This window comes from Hoplias malabaricus, chromosome 3 (genome assembly GCF_029633855.1).
Source record: "Hoplias malabaricus isolate fHopMal1 chromosome 3, fHopMal1.hap1, whole genome shotgun sequence".
Lineage (NCBI taxonomy): Eukaryota > Metazoa > Chordata > Actinopteri > Characiformes > Erythrinidae > Hoplias > Hoplias malabaricus.
The window spans coordinates 42,705,762-42,722,328 of NC_089802.1; the positions used below are offsets into that span (position 1 = coordinate 42,705,762).

The 16,567-nt window shown below is 40.3% G+C and overlaps 1 protein-coding gene across 1 annotated transcript in view; it reads left to right on the forward strand.

Moving 5' to 3' along the window:
- The first annotated feature begins 936 nt into the window (after positions 1–936).
- uba7 (ubiquitin-like modifier activating enzyme 7) overlaps positions 937–16,567 on the forward strand; it is an 83,897-nt gene continuing 68,266 nt past the window's right edge. Inside the window, exons 1-16 of the mRNA XM_066663559.1 lie at positions 937–1,465; positions 2,630–2,798; positions 3,429–3,563; positions 3,973–4,079; positions 4,258–4,348; positions 6,504–6,636; positions 7,027–7,124; positions 7,652–7,813; positions 8,217–8,381; positions 9,306–9,416; positions 10,223–10,303; positions 11,552–11,707; positions 11,992–12,157; positions 12,915–13,111; positions 14,260–14,324; positions 15,847–16,039. Coding sequence (XP_066519656.1) covers positions 1,422–1,465; positions 2,630–2,798; positions 3,429–3,563; positions 3,973–4,079; positions 4,258–4,348; positions 6,504–6,636; positions 7,027–7,124; positions 7,652–7,813; positions 8,217–8,381; positions 9,306–9,416; positions 10,223–10,303; positions 11,552–11,707; positions 11,992–12,157; positions 12,915–13,111; positions 14,260–14,324; positions 15,847–16,039 — 2,073 coding nt within the window. The 5' untranslated portion in view covers positions 937–1,421. The remainder of the gene's footprint in view (positions 1,466–2,629; positions 2,799–3,428; positions 3,564–3,972; positions 4,080–4,257; positions 4,349–6,503; positions 6,637–7,026; positions 7,125–7,651; positions 7,814–8,216; positions 8,382–9,305; positions 9,417–10,222; positions 10,304–11,551; positions 11,708–11,991; positions 12,158–12,914; positions 13,112–14,259; positions 14,325–15,846; positions 16,040–16,567) is intronic.

Genomic DNA, 16,567 nt, shown 5'->3' on the forward strand with positions numbered 1-16,567 from the left:
TACCATTGATTCCAAGACTGTGCTTTAAAAGTAAAGCCCAGGAGCAAAAATACTTTACCTAGTGTTCTTTTAACACTAATACTACACTCTCAGAAAAAAAGGTACAGTATAGGTACATTATTGGTCAGGTACAAAGAGTTTAAATGTACCTTTAAAGGTAAAGCAGTGGTTTTAAAATCCAGTTCAGTCCAGGTCAGGGTCGCAGTGGGTCTATCTGGAAAGAATGGGTGCAAGGTGGGAACAAATCCTGGAGGAGAAGTGAATATTAAACCTTCATTATAGAACTATGTAAAATAAAAGAACATATTATAAGTCCTGGAGTTTAAAAGTGGCATATGAAATCAACAGAATACCCATAATCTCCAATTACAACAGAAGGTATAATTATGCCCCCTTATTAAAGGTACAGAATATGTAACCTTGAGGGCACATATGTACTACAGTGTCAGCAAAAGGTATCACCACTGAGTTTTTCTGGCAGTGTTTATTGGTGTACAATTTAGTCAACTGATTAGCAACAGGAGTATATGTGTTTAAAGTAACAGACGCTGTAAAAAACTGAACTGACAATAAACTCACTCCTCCTTTAACAGTAGAAGTTAATGTAATTAATGTGAGATAATTAGGGGCTTTTTGTCCCTAACTTCAGCATTTGCTAATACAAGAACCTCAAAAATATTTGTAAAAACCTCACTTTATCACTTTATAAATGTCTTTTAAATAATTATTACCAACTCGGTAACTACTCTGAACTGCACTGAAGGAATATTTACCTACGTTTATGGGTCAAAAAACAAAATTAAGCACTCTGCTTAGTTTGCAGCGACACCTTGCGGTTGAGTCTGGGAAACGCAGGCTTTAATGAGCCATACACGCCCATAAATGTAGGGACGGCAGCAGAGATAACCAAGTGTACTCGACTTTTAAAGTCTGTTTAAAATCTGTTGCCACGTTTCCAGTACTGTAGTCCACTTTAGTGCTCGGTTTCAGCGCTTATATTCAACACAAATTGCCTAAAACCTTAAGTAACGGTACTAATATGTGCAGGAAGTGCAAGTAAACAGTCTGACGCGGCAGCTCGTTATTTACAGGAAACTTAGACTTCCACACAAACAAAATGCTGGTGGCTAAGTACACAAGCCATTATTTCATGGTCTGCTGGGGATTTCAGAGCAACGTGAGATGTCGCCATACTGGTATTCCTGTAATTCTTCATACAAACACGATGCTAGTGTACTGCACTGGTTTGAGGCGTAAACAGTGACGTTCAGTAAACGTGTTCTTGAGAAAAGAAAAGCGAAAGTGAAAGCCAACCGGTTTTGTCCTTCATTCCATGTGAAATCAGCTGATATTCCTTCAGCTAAAACAGAGCCGGGGAGAACGTGTTTGTCCAGCTCTCAGTCCTCTCTTAAACTGAAGCAATGGCGCAAAGTGACATCGACGAGGGATTATACTCCAGACAACTGTGAGTATGGAAGTAAAGTGATGTAACTGTGCGTTGAACATTGGTGGGGTTAAGGTGGGCGATGAAAGCGTAAAAGCTATCAAACAGCTTTTGTAAATATCCAAATATCTAAAATATGTCTAACATTCTGTCTAACCAACCTGAACCTGCATTGGTTTAACTTGTTGGCCAAACACAGTTATAAAACCAGCCCTCTTCAATAATAGTGAATGTCAATGACAGTATGTAAGTGATGTAGTAGGCTAGAGTTTAGTATGATTCAAGGACATAATGTGATGTGGTATAGTGATTGGAATTTAATATGAAAGCATTAGTGGGAAAGTGTGACACGGTGGTATATTTATATGATAGTATACTAGTATGATATAAAGTATATGATTAATTGGTATAATGGTTAGGATTTAGCTTGGTGATGTAGTATACAGCATTTAGTGAGATATTAATTGTATATGAGGGTGTTAAATAAATTCTCGGTATGGGTATCTTCAGGGATATAAAGAAGACATCAGCTCATTTTAATCGTTAATATTGTTTTATCACTACAAAAACTAAACCATTCTTAGTATCACAAGTATGTTGAGGAAATTTGAGCATCACACTGTGAATGCCTGTGGATTCAAGGAGATTAATCCTGGATGATAGAGAAATGCTAATTTGTTTGAGTAATTTATTCGGTGACTTCAAATGCTATTAGCTAGATCTCACAAAAAGCTATAGGTGATTACATCAAAACATAAACATATAATCATTTTCATATGTGTTTTACTTCATGCCTATAACCTATGGAGTATGAGTTTAATGGTAGAGCAGGATTAAGCATGATACTGTGATATATAGTTTTTATATTATATGAACTACATAGTGTTATACAGTTTGGTTTATTAAGTGTAGGTAACAAATCATAGAATCAATTTTTATAATAGCATAATTCGGCCTACAGGTATATGCAGTATAATGGGAGGTAAGGCTTAGTTGTCATTATGTTCAGGTTGTAATTCCCCCTTTGAAGGGGGAATTTGTCAGATCAGGCTCCAGATGCCACTATATGAATGTATGAATCTGTTTAAAAGCGGTGGGGTCCTTGTCCTTATTTAAAATAGAAATGTCAGACTGGTTTGTGATCAGATGAATGTGTTGCCTCTGTGTTTTGGCCTGTCCACGCAGGTATGTGCTGGGCCATGATGCAATGCGGTGCATGAGCAAGGCCAGTGTCCTCATCAGTGGGATGAAGGGTCTTGGAGTGGAAGTGGCCAAAAATGTGGTTCTGGCTGGGGTTGGTTCCGTCATCATCCAGGACCAGGGGTCAACAGAATGGACAGATCTTTCCTCTCAGGTAAACTGACTCTGAAAACACAGGGCATACATTCCCCTTAATTTCTCTCATAAATTTAGTCCGTCAGCCAAGACTTCAGTTCAGTTCCTGATTCATGTTTACTTTGTTTTGCACTAAATATAAAATAGAATATTTAGGTTTCAGATACTTTCAACTAGTGTTTATATATATTTTTATAGATGACAATGTATAGTATAAGTCTATTTGACTTGTAATATACTACTAATTATTACTATATAATACTAATTATAGACTTATAGTATATTACTGATTACTAATATACTCTTTTTACTTAATATCTCAAAGTTGTTTATGGCATGTGGGACCGTTTGTGTTTACAGGTCTATAGCTAACTGGTGAGGTGTGAGCTTCCATTAGCTACTGCATACATTAGCCTGACAGATCTAGAGCAATATTAAAGCAGCAAAGTTCAGACACTAAACATGTTTTGGCCAATAGTGCTGAGTACAGTTTAAAGTGTGTAAATCTAATTTTTACTATGTTTCAAGCCTGAATCTTCAGAATTTTGTGTTGGATTCCACTGATGCAATTTATTTATAACAAAATACCTATTTGTTTTGAGTCTTATCTTTGATACCGTCCATCTTTATTGTGTTTTGTTCTTTGCAGTTTTACCTGAGCGAGAGTGACTTGGGTCAGAACCGGGCTCTTTGTTCTGAGAAACCTCTGGCACGCTTAAACAGCCTTGTTCGAGTGTCTGCCTGTACTGAAGCTCTCACTCGAGACTTTCTGAGTAAATTCCAGGTGATTATGGATTCTGTTCCTCATAGTGATCTGTTATTCAGAGTGTAAGGAATGTGAAAATGTTGGTCTCTGACTTTGGAAGCATAGTTTAGTCTAAGTCTTAATTTCAGCAAGTGGCAGTGGTTGAAAACGCTGCTGCTACTAGCTTCACACATTTGCAGCTTATGGCGCCCTCTAGTGGGAAATTATAAAACTAATAAATATGAATGAGTGCGAGTGTGTGAGTGATTATTGGTGGAGATCTCTGAGTGAATGAGTGAGTAAAAGAATGATTGATGTTTCAAACTGAATCCATTTCATGTTTTTCTTTAGTGTGGTAAGATTAAGTTTAAAAAAGCTATTTCTGCAATCTTCTGCAAACTCCCCAAGTCTGACTGCTCTAGAGTGATTCTTTCTGAACTCCTCTCAGGTGGTGGTCCTCACAGACTCATCACTGGAGGAGCAGCGGTGGGTGGGCACATTTTGCCACAAAAACAACATCAAGTTCATTGTAGCTGACACCAAAGGCCTCTGTGGGTAAGAATAACAGTGTAACTGGCCTGACCTGTGAAATAGTGAAATGGATGAAACATTAGATAAGCATAGGATATATTAACAATCATCAACAATTATCCTTTTGCAGTGAAGAGTCAGTAAGCCGCCGTGTCCAGCTGAATGTGGTGGTGTAACACTTCTGTTCATTGCTGGTTTTTAGGCAGTTGTTCTGTGATTTTGGAGAAGCTTTTGAGGTCAGAGACACTGATGGAGAGCCACCTCACTCAGCCATGATTGCCCACATCTCCAAGGTAATGCCATTGAAAAAATCTTGTATCTCCAAATCTGTATGATTTTAGTAGATGGCAAAAACATAGTTTCATTTTAAGGTAATGTAACATAAAATGTATTTTCCAGTCATTTGGGGAACATTTCTATTTTTCATCTGTTAATATAAACATACAAACTTTAACTTAAATGCTTTAAGCTTTTAAAAATTATGTAAAGAAAAAAAATGGAGAGAGAAATTGTTTTTCCTAACAGATGATATGTTTTGCTTTCCTTTCTCTCTAAATTACTTCCTCATAACTGAACTCGAGTCTGACCTGATCTACAGTGTTGAAGTAAAAGGGAAAGAAAAAGGACTTTAGATTAAATGCATATAAAGATTAAATATACTTTTTATTAATGAATGAATGACTGGTTTGTGGGGGCAGCACGGTGGAGCAGCAGGTAGGTGTCACAGTCACACAGCTTCAGGGACCTGGAGGTTGTGGGTTCGAGTCCTGCTCCGTCTGTGAGGAGTTTGGTGTGTTCTCCCTGTGTCTGCGTGGGTTTCCTCCGGGTGACTGTCTGTGAGGAGTTTGGTGTGTTCTCCCTGTGTCTGCGTGGGTTTCCTCCGGGTGACTGTCTGTGAGGAGTTTGGTGTGTTCTCCCTGTGTCTGCGTGGGTTTCCTCCGGGTGCTCCGGTTTCCTCCCACAGTCCAAAAACACACATTGACTTAAAAGTGTCCGAATGTATGAGTGTCACCCTGTGAAGGACAGGTAGGCTCTGGAACCACGGGGCGCCACAAACCAGTCATTCATTCATTAATAAAAACAATATTTAATTTAGGGCTAAAGTCCTTTTTCTTTCACTTTTACTTTACTTCAACACTGTAGATTCAGCGACCCTGAACTGGACAAGCACTTACAGACAGTGAATGAATAAATGGTTTGTTGGTTGAAGTTAACATTATTTTATTAATGAAAATAATGAATTTATCCGTTCATTCATTCTGAACAGGGTGATGAATGAATGAATGAATGAATGAACGAATGAATGAATGAATGGGATTTCATTCTGTGATTAAACTATAATCTGCACTAAAAGTGCCATATTTAAAAGACTAATCCGTGAATGGCCATTAAATGACATCTGGTGGCATGGATGTATCAGAGATTCTGTACTAAACCTATATATAAGACAGAGAGTAACACTGTCTGGTGTAAACTGCTTCATTTGGAGAGTGGAAATATGATTCTGGAACCGTTTAAAAAAAATTCATAATTATTCTTGAAATATCATTTTCTATACTTTTACTGTTCTACTACCTTTGAGTGGTAATTAAGTGTGGCTCCCACCAAGGTTGTAAGAAACCTAGGTGTCATGGTTGATGACCAGCTGACCTTCGCAGATCACGTTACCGCTGTAGCTCGATCGTGCCGCTTCTCCCTATTCAACATAAGGAAGATTAGGCCATACCTAACTCAACATGCAACACAGCTCCTCGTTCAGACGTTAGTAATCTCCCGTCTTGACTATTGCAACGCCCTCCTGACAGGTCTTCCGGCCTGTGCTGTGAGACCACTACAGATGATCCAGAATGCGGCAGCACGCCTGGTCTTTAACCAACCAAAAAGAGCACATGTCACGCCCCTATTAGTTGAGCTGCATTGGCTACCCTTAGCTGCTCGCATCAAATTCAAATCACTAATGATGGCCTTCAGAGTATTCACTGGTTCTGCTCCCATCTACCTCAATAGACTCTTAAAACCATACGTTAGCGCCCGCCCTCTCCGTTCCTCAAAGGAGCGCCTACTAACACGACCAACCCCCCGTACAGGTCAGTCGAGGCTATTCTCATCTCTGGTACCACGCTGGTGGAACGAGCTTCCAAGCACTATCAGAGCAACAGAAACCCTCTCTTCATTCAAGAAATCATTGAAAACCCAGCTCTTCCGAGAGTATCTTTTGCACTGAATGTCTTTCTTTAATGCACTTATTACTTCCTGGCATATTGCACTTAATGTAAGGTATTTTGTATAATTTGTGCTGTAGTTCGAATGTTAGATCCTCTTTTGTAAGTCGCTTTGGATAAAAGCGTCTGCCAAATGCATAAATGTAAATGTAAATGTAAAAGTGTAGCAGGATGCTCTTTTGAGAGATAGCAGGAAGTGTTGAAGCTTAATGTCTATGTCTTGCAGGGTAACCCCGGTGTAGTGTCCTGTGCAGATGATCAGGCTCATGAATTCACAGACGGGATGCATGTCACTTTCTCTGGGGTTCAGGGCATGAGAGAGCTGAACAGCTCCAGACCCATCGAGATTAAAAACATAGGTGAGTTATTTTCAAATAGAAATGGGTTTAGTTCACAAGTAGCACAGTCTAAAACTGAACTGATGTTGTATCATATTTTAATGATAGTTTGATTTGGGTTCCTGAGACCCTTGTTGGTAAGTTAAGAGTATAACATAACTCTTCTGCTGCCAGCTCTGTGGGGATTATGTGTGAAAGTTAAGGATGCAAATTTCTATTTCAATATCTGAAGATGCACAGATGATCTGTCATGACTGATTTCTGATTTACAGCTTAATATAGAGAATATATTTGAGCTGTTTTTCACTTCATCCAGTAATTTCTATTAGCCACAATTACAATAGTACTTATAATAATTGCTTATTAGTGCCATTTAAAACTCTTCCTCTTTTTCTCTCACTTGCTTTTCAGGCAGTTACTCCTTCAGTATCTGTGACACATCAGACTTCTCTGAATATGAGAAGGGGGGAGTGGTGACTGAGGTCAAACAGCCCAAGACTCTGAAATTTGTGAGTATATTTAAGTGTTCGTCAGATTAATCCAACACAAGACATCATCAACCGTTCAGCCATTCACTGTGTCTCTAATAGCTTAGTGAATCCAGCTGCTTTATATTGTACTCATCATGGAAACAAATGTCTAGTGGTGCACACACTAGGGCAGCTGCAAATGAGCCTAATATCACCATGCTCAGTTTCAAGCATTGGCCAAATGCTGGAATATGGCTGTGGAGCAGTGGATTTACGTTCTTTGAAAAGGTCGAACCCCAATCCATGAACTGGAGTGGTCCTTCTGTACCTGACCTCACTAAAGTTCCTAAGGCTGAATGCCGTCATATTCTCACCCCAACTTTCCAGTCTCTAGAGCAAAGGTTTCCCAGAAAATTGCTGCAGCAGCTGGGGACAGACTCTGTGTTAGGGTTCTTAATTTGAAACGATAGATGAATAGATGTCCACATGCTTTATTTACAGAGTTAATAGCAGCAGTGTTTTACTATGTGCTTTAACTGTGCTTTTTTTAAATATATTTTTATCAGATTCCTCTGGATACTGCTCTGGAGGAAGTCATAAGAAATGCTGATCTGCTAGTGTTGAATGATTACGGGAAAATTCAGAAACACCAGAGCCTTCACCTCGGCTTCAGAGCTCTGCACAACTTCAAACAGAAACACGGACGACTGCCCAGGGCCAGGAACCAGGTCTGCAACAAACACACACACACATACACACACAAAATAAACTTTTTAAAAGAAGCAAGAAAAACATTCTTAAATTTTAGCGGTACCTAAAGTTACAAGGGTTGTTTTTCTAGTTTAATTTGGCCTGTTTTAAATATTTCAAACTATCCAAAAATCCAAAAACAATCAAGAGACAAAATTCTTCAAAGTTTTTGCCTGATGATGATCTACAGAGCGAACAGTGTTTACCACATTTCACCTCAGCAGTGTCTTCTGTAAAAAACCTTACAGAACAGAAGTCTAGTTTTCCTCAGAAAATCTGTAGTACACTGTTATTAAAAACCGTAACCAGTTCCATTCTAAGTGTTTTGAGCAGAGTCTGTGAGAGGTCTGTCCCTTATGTCCATGTCTGTTTCATTGTCAGGAGGATGCTGAGCAGCTGGTTGCCATGGCAAAGGAGCTCAGTGCAGCTGCAAACTTTGATGAGTTGGATGAGGATGTCATAAGCAAACTCTCTCTGGTTGCTGTTGGCGATCTGGCTCCTGTTAACGCTTTCATTGGAGGACTGGCTGCTCAGGAAGTGATGAAGGTGAGGATCACTATGATAGAGTGATTAAAGAGTTAATATTCGGCATTGTACTGGCAAATTGAAAGTTTAAATGTTGCGGTGGGACCTTTTTTAAAATGGTCGTTTTAGCACAAAAAAGAGTTCCAATGCTATTACCCAGAACACTTTTACAGTACCACACACAACCTTGTTCCTTTACAGAACACTGTAGAACCCTGTTAGTAATTCCTAGAGCACTTTTAAAGGTTTTTTTTCTAGAACCATTTTACAGTATGGCACACAATATTTTTACATTAATTAATTCATTCATTCATTGTCTGTAAGCGTTTGTCCAGTTCAGGGTTGCGGTGGTCCAGAGCCTACCCAGAATCATTGGGTGCAAGGCGGGAATACACCCAGGAGGGGGCGCCAGTCCTTCACAGGGCAGTACGGTATCAAGCCAAAAAAAAAAAAATACAGCCAGAAACCTATTTAGAAACTATTTTTACCATACTTCATAGAAAACATTTACTACATTAAACTGTATTTTGGGAACGTGTTGTTGGGTGTAGTACTGTTTTTAAAAATATCTATGTAAAAAAGTGTTCTGTGGCACACAGGAGTAGTAGTGTACAATAATAATCTATGTAGTACTGTACAAAAGGTGTTTGCCTACCAGCTTTTCATAGTATTACAATTAACCTTTTCATTGCAGTAGTTCATAGGACCGTTATTTTACAGTTTTCAAGGAATATCTTTTGATAGTATTTTATAGAAGCTCTATTTTGCAGTACTTCTTAGGACCCTATTTTACTGAGAGTGTAAGAGTTTAGTGCAGACGTGGATACATTGGAGTTGCCCAGACGTAAATCATTAATTATAATATTTTATATCTTCTTTATTCAATACCAGCATTATGTATTTATCTTCATTTTTCTGTTTCCCATGTGTTGTGAATGCTTCCAGGCTTGCAGTGGGAAGTTCATTCCTCTAAGACAGTGGTTCTATTTTGATGCTCTGGAGTGTCTTCCTGAACAGGAGGACCGGGCTCTTCTTACAGAGCAAGATTGTGCTCCAGTAAGCGGCGCTTTTTGATTTGGAATTTTTCCAGCCTAATATTTCATTACAAAGAGTGTATCATTCTTCCTGTTTAACTGGAGTTAATATAGTGCAGTGTGTGACACATGATAGCACATTCATTCATTCATCCATTCATTCATTCATTATCTGTAAGCGCTTATCCAGTTCAGGGTCGCGGTGGGTCCGGAGCCTACCTGGAATCATTGGGCGCAAGGCAGGAATACACCCTGGAGGGGGCGCCAGTCCTTCACAGGGCAACACAGACACACACTCACATTCACTCACACACTCACACCTACGGACACTTTTGAGTCGACAATCCACCTACCAACGTGTGTTTTTGGACCGTGGGAGGAAACCAGAGCACCCGGAGGAAACCCACGCAGTCACGGGGAGAATGATAGCATGTTACCCTTTAATGAGATTTACATGAGAATTAGGATGGTTCTATTTTATTGGTCACCATTTTCTTCCTACATACAAAAATATTGAGGAATATTTAAGGGTTTAAATATCTGAATGTTGTGTTCCAGAAATACATTTTAAGTTTATTTAAATAGCACTTTTCAAACAAAACAGACGTTCAAAGTCATTTACAAATGATAGAATACAAAAATGAAAGGATAGTAGAGATGATATATTTGAAACATCATTAATGAAGTGTGTCCAAACTTTTTATTGGCAAATAAGACTTTCAGAAATGCCCCAGTCTGAACTCCTGAATTTCTAAATATACAGTGCTTTGGAATGATTATTGAATTATTTCTAATCTCATTAGAGCTCTGCTTTCTTTCCCTCCTCAGAGATGTAGTCGTTATGATGGACAGACCGCTGTGTTTGGAGCAGATTTCCAGGAGAAACTAAAGAAGCAGAGATATTTTCTGGTGGGCCTTGTTCTTGTTTTCCAGCAGTAGGGGGAGACATTATCCTTTTGTGTCTTTCATCCTGACCACTGGCCAGAGGGGAAAGTTCAGATCTCTTAGCCATTAACTCATCACACTCTGGCCTCCTGTTCTAGCTCTTTTTACTTATTCTCCCACTCACCCCCCCCCCCCTCTCCCTCCTGCTGTGGCTATGATATTTCAAAATGCATTCTGGGATGTAACATTGCAGAAATGTATTGTGAAAGTGAGGCCAGGATTCTCATCAGGCCTAGTGTGGAGGCCAAGTTCTCACAAGTATGCTTCAGCCCACAAACCATTGTGATCTAGTGACATGTCAAACATCAAGCAATTAGAAAACAGATCCAGAGAATGGTGAAAGAAGCTGCATGTTCCTGGACCTTTTTCTGTGTCCAGATGGAGGAGAAATGCTTTTGAGCATCATGTATCATGTATTTAAAGCAGCATTAGGTACGATTTGGCTTCCCCTACAGTCGCAGAGTGTAATTGACTTTTACAGCTTTGTCCTGAAATCAAGGCAGAGGGGGAGTGTTTTCTTCCCCTCCTTCAGAAGTTACAGAAGTTACAGTTTCGGCAGTGCTGAGCCCAAAGCAGCAACAGCAGAGGCTCTATTGTCCCTACTACTGGTCAATGGACCATCACAAAGATTTTGAAGGGTGTAATTTTAAGGCACACTCCCTAGTGTTCCTTTATTGTATTGATCGTACCTGAATGATGTCAGATTACTGTTAACACAGTTAATGGGCAGTGAGCTGAAGGGGTGTGTCCCAGTTCTCCAGCAGCTTAAACCCTAAAACATCCATCTTTAAAAACAACACAAAGTGTGCACTTCAGAGTGGACCTAAGGGCTTATGGCCAGAAGTGGGACAGGGCCTTTGTGATCTCTCTCCAGTTTGTGTTAGAGTTTTGTGAGAGGAAAGAGTGTGCAATGTGGTCAGGAATGGGGTTCAGGTGGAATTTCCTTAACAATAATCAGGATGTGAGCCAGTCATGGCACTTCCAGCATCCTGTGAAAGTCTTCTGCCCAGTTTTATAACTGTGATTAGTATAAGTCTTAAACTGTGGTTTTAAATCTTCTTTAATTATTTTTTTACATCATTTGAAAACATTATACGTTACAATAACTTATATTTTTACTATTTATAATGATGTTTATATATTTATAATATATTTATTGGTGTATTATATGCTTTGGTAAATCCCCATAAACACCCCTGTGTATGTACTCAGGTTGGTGCTGGTGCTATTGGCTGTGAGCTGCTGAAGAACTTTGCTCTGATTGGCCTGGGTGCCGGAGAGGGCGGGCACATCACTGTGACGGACATGGACTCCATCGAGAGGTCCAATCTGAACCGGCAGTTCCTCTTCAGGTCCGAGGATATAGGGGTAAGAAAGCCAAACCCTCAAGCCTATACCTGTAGGCCGGGAGAGTTAAGGTTCTGCTGTTCTAGGAATGTTTTACAGTACGTGTTGGAACATTTCTGTGAGGATTTGATGGCATTCAGCAATGAGAACGTTAGTGAGATTAGTTCCCAATTTTAAACACCATTCCAACTCATCCCAAAATCATTGATCGGTGAGCTACACTGTTCCACAGCCCAGTGCCAGGGGGCTTTATACCCCTCTAGCTGACACTGTTATTCATTATGCTGTATACTTTTTTCTCACAGAGGCAGAAGTCAGAGGTGGCCGCTGAAGCTGTGAAAAAGATGAACCCCAGCATAAATATCACAGCTCATCAGAACCGAGTGTGTCCAGAGAGTGAGAGCATCTACACAAGCCAGTTCTACAGAAGCCTAGATGGAGTTGCCGCAGCACTGGACAATGTGGACGCTCGTGAGTGACAAATCTCCGTACATCAGAGATAGAACACTGCATTAGGTGGACGTAACACTGTGCTAGTAGAAGCAGATATGGCCAAACTCTGCATTCTGTGTCAGTGTAAGGCAGTGATGAATTCTGATGTTATGTAAGACAACTGCTGATCTCTGTAATAGTTTCTCCAGGGAGGTCTTAGAGCTTAGGAATGCATTCTGGGTCACGGAATGTTGCTGCTTCACATTCGCCCCATATCTGCCCTGCCCCAGATGCCTGCCCACTGACATTAATTTGACCAGCTGTGTATCAGGGTAGGAGTAGGCAGTATGACACAGTCTGTTATTGTTGTTGTTGCATAATAGGGCACTTTTCTGAGCTTATCATCAGTGCACATCTGGACAATTACTGTGGTATGCAACGGTTTGGGAACCCCTGGTCATATTCCTGTGAACGTTTGTGAAAATGCCTATATTTAACATTATTTTGCTGCCAAAGAGCTCATACTTATCCTTTATCACACACCACTTTTTGATGCAGGAGATCATATTTAGTAAATAAACAATAATTGTGCCTTAAATCATGCAAAAAAATATGGATTTGCATTATGCAATGTGGAGTTATACAGTTACAATTATTATACAGTGTGTATAGTTAAAGAGCTCTTGGTTTGTTATGGGTATTTCTTCATAAATCTTCTAATACATGTATTTGACACTATGTCATCGACTGAAAGTCCTGCATGTGTCTAATGATGTGTTTCTCTATGGGTTTCCAGGCGTGTATCTGGATGGGCGCTGTGTGCAGTTTCAGAGGCCCATGTTGGAAGGGGGAACCTTGGGTAGTAAAGGCCACACTCTGGTGGTGGTGCCTCACTTGACTGAGTCTTACGGACCAGTGTCATCTTCAGGAGAGAAGGCCATCCCCCTCTGCACATTGAAGCACTTTCCCCACCGCATAGAGCACACTCTACAGGTGAAACTTCTACAGGAGTGGGGATAAACAGTCCCAGTCAACTCATTAATCATGTCTTTCACTGTAGCAGTGTCTGTATCTTCAGTCTTTCTCACTGAGTTTCTTTTTCACAGCGTGCCTTGTAAGTAAGAAAACACCTACATAAAAAACACAAGCTGTGGGGGAAAGGGAAACCATGGCCTAACAGGTTTACAGGATTACCTTATTTTATACAGGTGTTTCTTTAATTTTGTGACACCCTGTATAAGAATACATGCAAATGCAGCCATCAAGAATATTTGGGAGAATTTGCATTATTTTAAATATTTAAAATGTTTGCATTTTGTTGCTACCTTTTAAATTCCAGGTGTTTTATAACAGAACAGTTGTTTACAAATAATATAACATGGCTGGATTTTGTGAACTGTGTAACTTTTTATTAACTGTATAAGCTGTGTTATTAAATAGAAATCTAACTTCTCATTTACACCAACAGCAAACAGTATAGAATTACATATATATTTTTTCATTTTGTATATATTAATTCATTCATTGCTTCATTGTCTGTAACCGCGTATCTAATTCACGGTCGCGGGGGTCCAGAGCCTACCCAGAATCACTGGGCGCCAGGCAGGAACACACCTTGGAGGGGGTCCCAGTCCATCATAGAGCAGCACACACTCACACGTTTACTCACACCCTCACACATACAGACACTTTTGAGTCACCCGAAGCTGGGCTTGAACCCACAACCTTCAGGTCCCTGGAGCTGTGTGACTGCGCCACCATGCCGCCATGTTTTATATACGTCTTCAAAACTGATTTTATTACTTGAATTTTTTCTTAAGGTAATGCTGGTTTGTTGTGACAGTTTTTTACTGCTTTGCCTGTTTGACAAACATCTCTGGGAGACAGAACTGTTGTAATATCATGATAAAGTCACCTGCCTTCAAACGTGTTTTATTATATATAAGTTATAGCAAAGTAACAAAGAAAAAGACCAATTTGTCCAAAACCTTTAGTGGTCTACATCTTTTTAATGTTTTACATTTGCCACTTTTTAACGCTCTTCTTACAGTGATAACTTGAGCCAAACAGAGTATTAAAGGCTTCCATACAAATTAAACATTTACTTTAAATACATGTAATGTGTCACACTGTGTTTTCAGTGGGCCAGAGACCAGTTCGAAGGGCTGTTCAAGCACTCGCCTGAGAACGTCAACCAGTATCTGAGGTATGTTGAAAACCATTTTGCAACAACCAATTGAAATACAGATAACAGGGACTTTGTAGGTCTGCAGTAAATATCTAGATCTTGGTGTTCGTTGGTCCATGACACAACCCCAAAACTTTAGCAGGTTCCTTGTGTCCAGACATACTCATTCGTTTTTGCACAGGTCTGAGCTGTCTCGTGGCTTCCTGTGCTATACCATAACTTAAGCCAGATCTCCCTCGTCCCCCTCCTCTCCGCTTTTGAAATAAAGTGAAGAATGTTTAGCAAGAAAAGAGTGCGGGCGCTCAGACAGGAAGGACAGGCTTGTGGGCTGGACAGATAGAGCTGAGTGAGTGCTGCAGCATGCCTCCCTTAAAACCAACTACATCCTGTTGATTGACTGTGAAATGTAGCTTGTATGACCCACCTCAGCTACATAGAATATAATACCAAAAAAATACACAGTCAAAGTGTCTTAGCCATAACTCTACATTTCTGCCTTCATTCACAAGGCACAGATCTATGATCTAAACCTCTATATCGACCCACCCCACTATTCACTTGCCATTTGAAAGCCCCACTCCTTGGGTTTGTTTCAAAAGGTTCCTTAGTTTTATTGACATAGGAAAGTCTGCATTGTCTGACTTTTTTTGCATGTGAATATATTTCCAAGGTTCAATAGAAAAGGCTTTTTCTATTGAGGATATCCCCATTGTACACTGGGGCAAACAAAGTATGAAGAACAACAGATGGACATCAGTTGTACAACTGCAAAGTGCTCCTGTATGGTCAGTGGCGGTGGTTATAATGTTATGGTCAATCAGTGCCCATCTGAACTGATGTGTATGTTGTAAAAACTGATTTCAGTGTTGCAAAGTGATGCAGATGCCGGAGACTCAACACCAGTGTGATTTTTGCTGTGTTTGCAGTTCATCTGTTGTCTATATTTGAACAGGAATGTTGTCAGTAGAGGTTTGCGAGTGTGTGGTTTTGTAAGAAGAAACTTCTGCAGTCCCCAGTACTGTGTATAATTATCCTGAGACACAGCCTTGTGCAGCTCTTTGTCTTCAAACCATGTTTACTCTAGAAACCGCTGACACTCAGCAAGCGCAGAGGGACCGAAAAATCTCCCCGTAAATCAGATGCTGTCAGTCAGTCCATTAGACAGTATTTATTTTTAGACTGGAGATTCAGGGCTTATATATGTAATGTAGACATAACATTTTCTATGAGAATTTGATTGCACTCGGCCACAATGTTACTAAGATCAGCTACTGGTGTTTGATGATTAGTTCTGGTTCATAGATGCTGCTATAACTCAATGGAGTACCATAATTTCAGAGAATGCATTACTACTCCACAACCATCTGGGGGAGAAATATCTTATATATTTCTAACAAACACATGGCATTGAATGTGGGGATGTCCAAAACGTCTCATTTTGTTTCATGCTTTTTTATAGAGATTGACTAACATTCAGAGATTAATTTTAAGATCTCAGTTGACCTTCTGTCCTAATGCTTGGCCCTGTTCTCTCTGGCAGTGACCCTGAGTTTTGGCCTCGTACCGTGGCCCGTGGCGAGGTGGAGGCTGTAGAGGTTTTTGAGGGGGTCTACAACAGTCTGAATGAGCGCCCGTTGACCTGGAGGGACTGTGTAACCTGGGCTCGTTTACAGTGGGAGAATCTTTATAACAACCACATCGCTCAACTGCTCCACTGCTTCCCTCCTGATCATGTAATTACACACATGTATACACACACACACACACACACACACACACACACACACAAACCCAAACTCAGTGCAGTGTACTCTAGTGTAAACCTGCTGACAGTGAGTGTGTAAGTGTGTGTGCATTAGAGACAGGGATGACATCCAGCAGTTGGTAGGTCCTGGCTCAATGCCAGCAGCTGGGAGGATGCAGCTGTGTGACTCCAATGTGAGACCAAAAGGAGGTGCTGTGGTTTGCACAACCCCTCTCATTCTGTTCTAGTCATCTCTGAAGGACTGAGTTAGTGTGAGGGAGGAAAGAAAAGCAGCATGTTTGAGACAGGACTAAAGAAAATAATAGAATAGAACACAATACAATACAATATTCATTCATTCATTGTCTGTAAGTGCTTATCCAGTTCAGGGTTGTAGTGGGTCCAGAGCCTACCTGGAATCACTGGGTGCAAGGCAGAAATACACCCTGGAGGGGGCGCCAGTCCTTCACAGGGCAACACACACACTCACACCTACGGACACTTTGAGTCGCCAATC